The sequence below is a fragment of the Solanum tuberosum genome, unplaced genomic scaffold, assembly GCF_000226075.1.
Source record: "Solanum tuberosum cultivar DM 1-3 516 R44 unplaced genomic scaffold, SolTub_3.0 scf00097, whole genome shotgun sequence".
NCBI lineage: Eukaryota > Viridiplantae > Streptophyta > Magnoliopsida > Solanales > Solanaceae > Solanum > Solanum tuberosum.
Window position 1 is genome coordinate 65,403 of NW_006239022.1, and position 1,771 is coordinate 67,173.

The window sequence follows — 1,771 nt, forward strand, 5'->3', positions numbered from 1 at the left end:
AATGCTAATAGAACGGATTGGTCAAGGAAGCTTGATGATGCTCTATGGGCATATCGCATTGCATACAAGACCCCCATAGGTATGTCTCCTTACCAACTTGTATATGGGAAGTCTTGTCATTTACCAGTAGAGCTAGAGCACAAGGCTATGTGGGCAATGAAGAAGTTAAATTTGGATTGGGGCACTGCATCTAATCAAAGGATCAATGACCTGAATGCACTTGATGAGTTTCGCCTAAAAGCCTATGGAAGTTCAGCCTTATACAAAGAGAAGATGAAGAGGTACCATGATCAAAGAATTGAAAATCGAGAATTTGTGGTTGGTGATCTTGTGCTGCTATTCAATTCTAGGTTGCGCCTATTTCCAGGCAAACTCAAGTTCAAGTGGACCGGGCAATTTTTGCTCACGAAAGTGCTCTCGTATGGAGCAGTTGAGCTTGAAAATAGGGATGGAACAAGTTTTGTGGTGAACGGGCAGAGGATCAAGATCTGTCTGGGAGATGCTGAAACTGTGCAAGAGGTGATTGAGGCCTACAATCATGATGAAGTCTGAGTAATCAAGACACCAGCGTCGTGCCGCGACGTTGAATCAAGCGCTGCTTGGGAGGCAACCCAAGATGTACAATCTGGCCAACGATAGGGTTCTGTTTTCCATTTAGTAGTTTAGCTTTCTTTGATTACTTGCGTCTTGGTATTAATGTAGGTAGGTGCTTCAGTGTTTTAGTTCTTAGTGTTGGCTAGAATTAGAAAAGGGTCCGTGTCTAAAAAGTGTCCAGAAAATGTAAAAAGAATAGCCTATTGGTTGCTACATGTGCAGGTACACCACGGAAAATCTGCAGAAAATGATCTGGTGGAGCGGTCTACGGAGCCCATTGACGGTCCGTCATTTGACTTATGAACCGTAGATGGTGTCCGTAGATCCCAGGTAAGTGGCTAAATTTTTCTGAAGTTTCAAGTGTATGAGTGATCTACGGTCCCGATCTACGGACCGTAGATTGACTCACGGACCGTAGACAGGGTCTCGTGAGTCCATACCTCAGGCTTTCTGACCCGACCCGGATTCCCCCATTTAAAAACCCTTTTGTTTTAAACCATTCCCATTCCCTCCATTACTCCCACAACCGTCTCTAACATTCCCTAACCTCCCCAAATCACCCCATAACTCCCCCATCATATCATTCCTTCCATAATTCCCCAACATCTCTTCCATTCTAAATACGACCCCTCCCATAATCTCACATAAAGAGACCGGTGTTTGGTCAGTAACGAAAAGATGACTCCTTGGTCTTGCTAAGCATAGTATCATCACGCAATCACCCCACTCCTTGTTGCTTGTAAGGTAATAGACTTTCTCTTCAGTTTGAATTTCGATTCATAGATTGAATATAGAGGGTCGGGAGTTGGGTCTTGACCTTGGGTAATTGTTAGATGAAATTGCATGTTAACTTGAATATTACAATGCCCTTGGAACGATAGATAATGATTGTATAGCATTAGTGTAATATCAATTTCTGTGATCGTAAATACTATATGCTAGTTTCGACTTAGGGTTCCACATCTAGTCTAAATTAATGGGTATAATAATCGGTCGGAATCTTAAGAATGACGAACTAACATATTTTAAGTTTGTAAATGTATGATGAGGTTGTGTTAGTTTTGAAAACAAAAGCAAAAAAAAATGCACTGATGGCTTCCACGATACCCCGTCTACAAACCGTAGATCCATCTACGAACCGTAGATCCATCTACGGACCGTAGATGAGGTTCGTAAC

At 42.3% G+C, this 1,771-nt stretch overlaps 1 protein-coding gene across 1 annotated transcript; it reads left to right on the top strand.

The window, feature by feature from the left end:
• The first annotated feature begins 156 nt into the window (after nucleotides 1-156).
• LOC107060765 (uncharacterized) lies at nucleotides 157-723 on the top strand. Its single transcript, XM_015309034.1, has 3 exons — nucleotides 157-281; nucleotides 351-519; nucleotides 703-723. The coding sequence occupies exons 1-3, from the start codon at nucleotides 157-159 to the stop codon at nucleotides 721-723; spliced, it is 315 nt and encodes a 104-aa protein (XP_015164520.1).
• Nucleotides 724-1,771: the final 1,048 nt, after the last annotated feature.

Excerpts from the sequence above, each read along its gene's own strand:
- LOC107060765 (XM_015309034.1), top strand. The coding sequence starts at position 157 with ATGAAGAAGTTAAATTTGGATTGGGGCACTGCATCTAATCAAAGGATC. Across the intron at positions 282-350 it reads TACAAAGAGAAGATGAAGAG|GTTGCGCCTATTTCCAGGCA; the intron begins GTACCATGATCA and ends ATTCAATTCTAG. Across the intron at positions 520-702 it reads ATGCTGAAACTGTGCAAGAG|GTAGGTGCTTCAGTGTTTTA; the intron begins GTGATTGAGGCC and ends GTATTAATGTAG.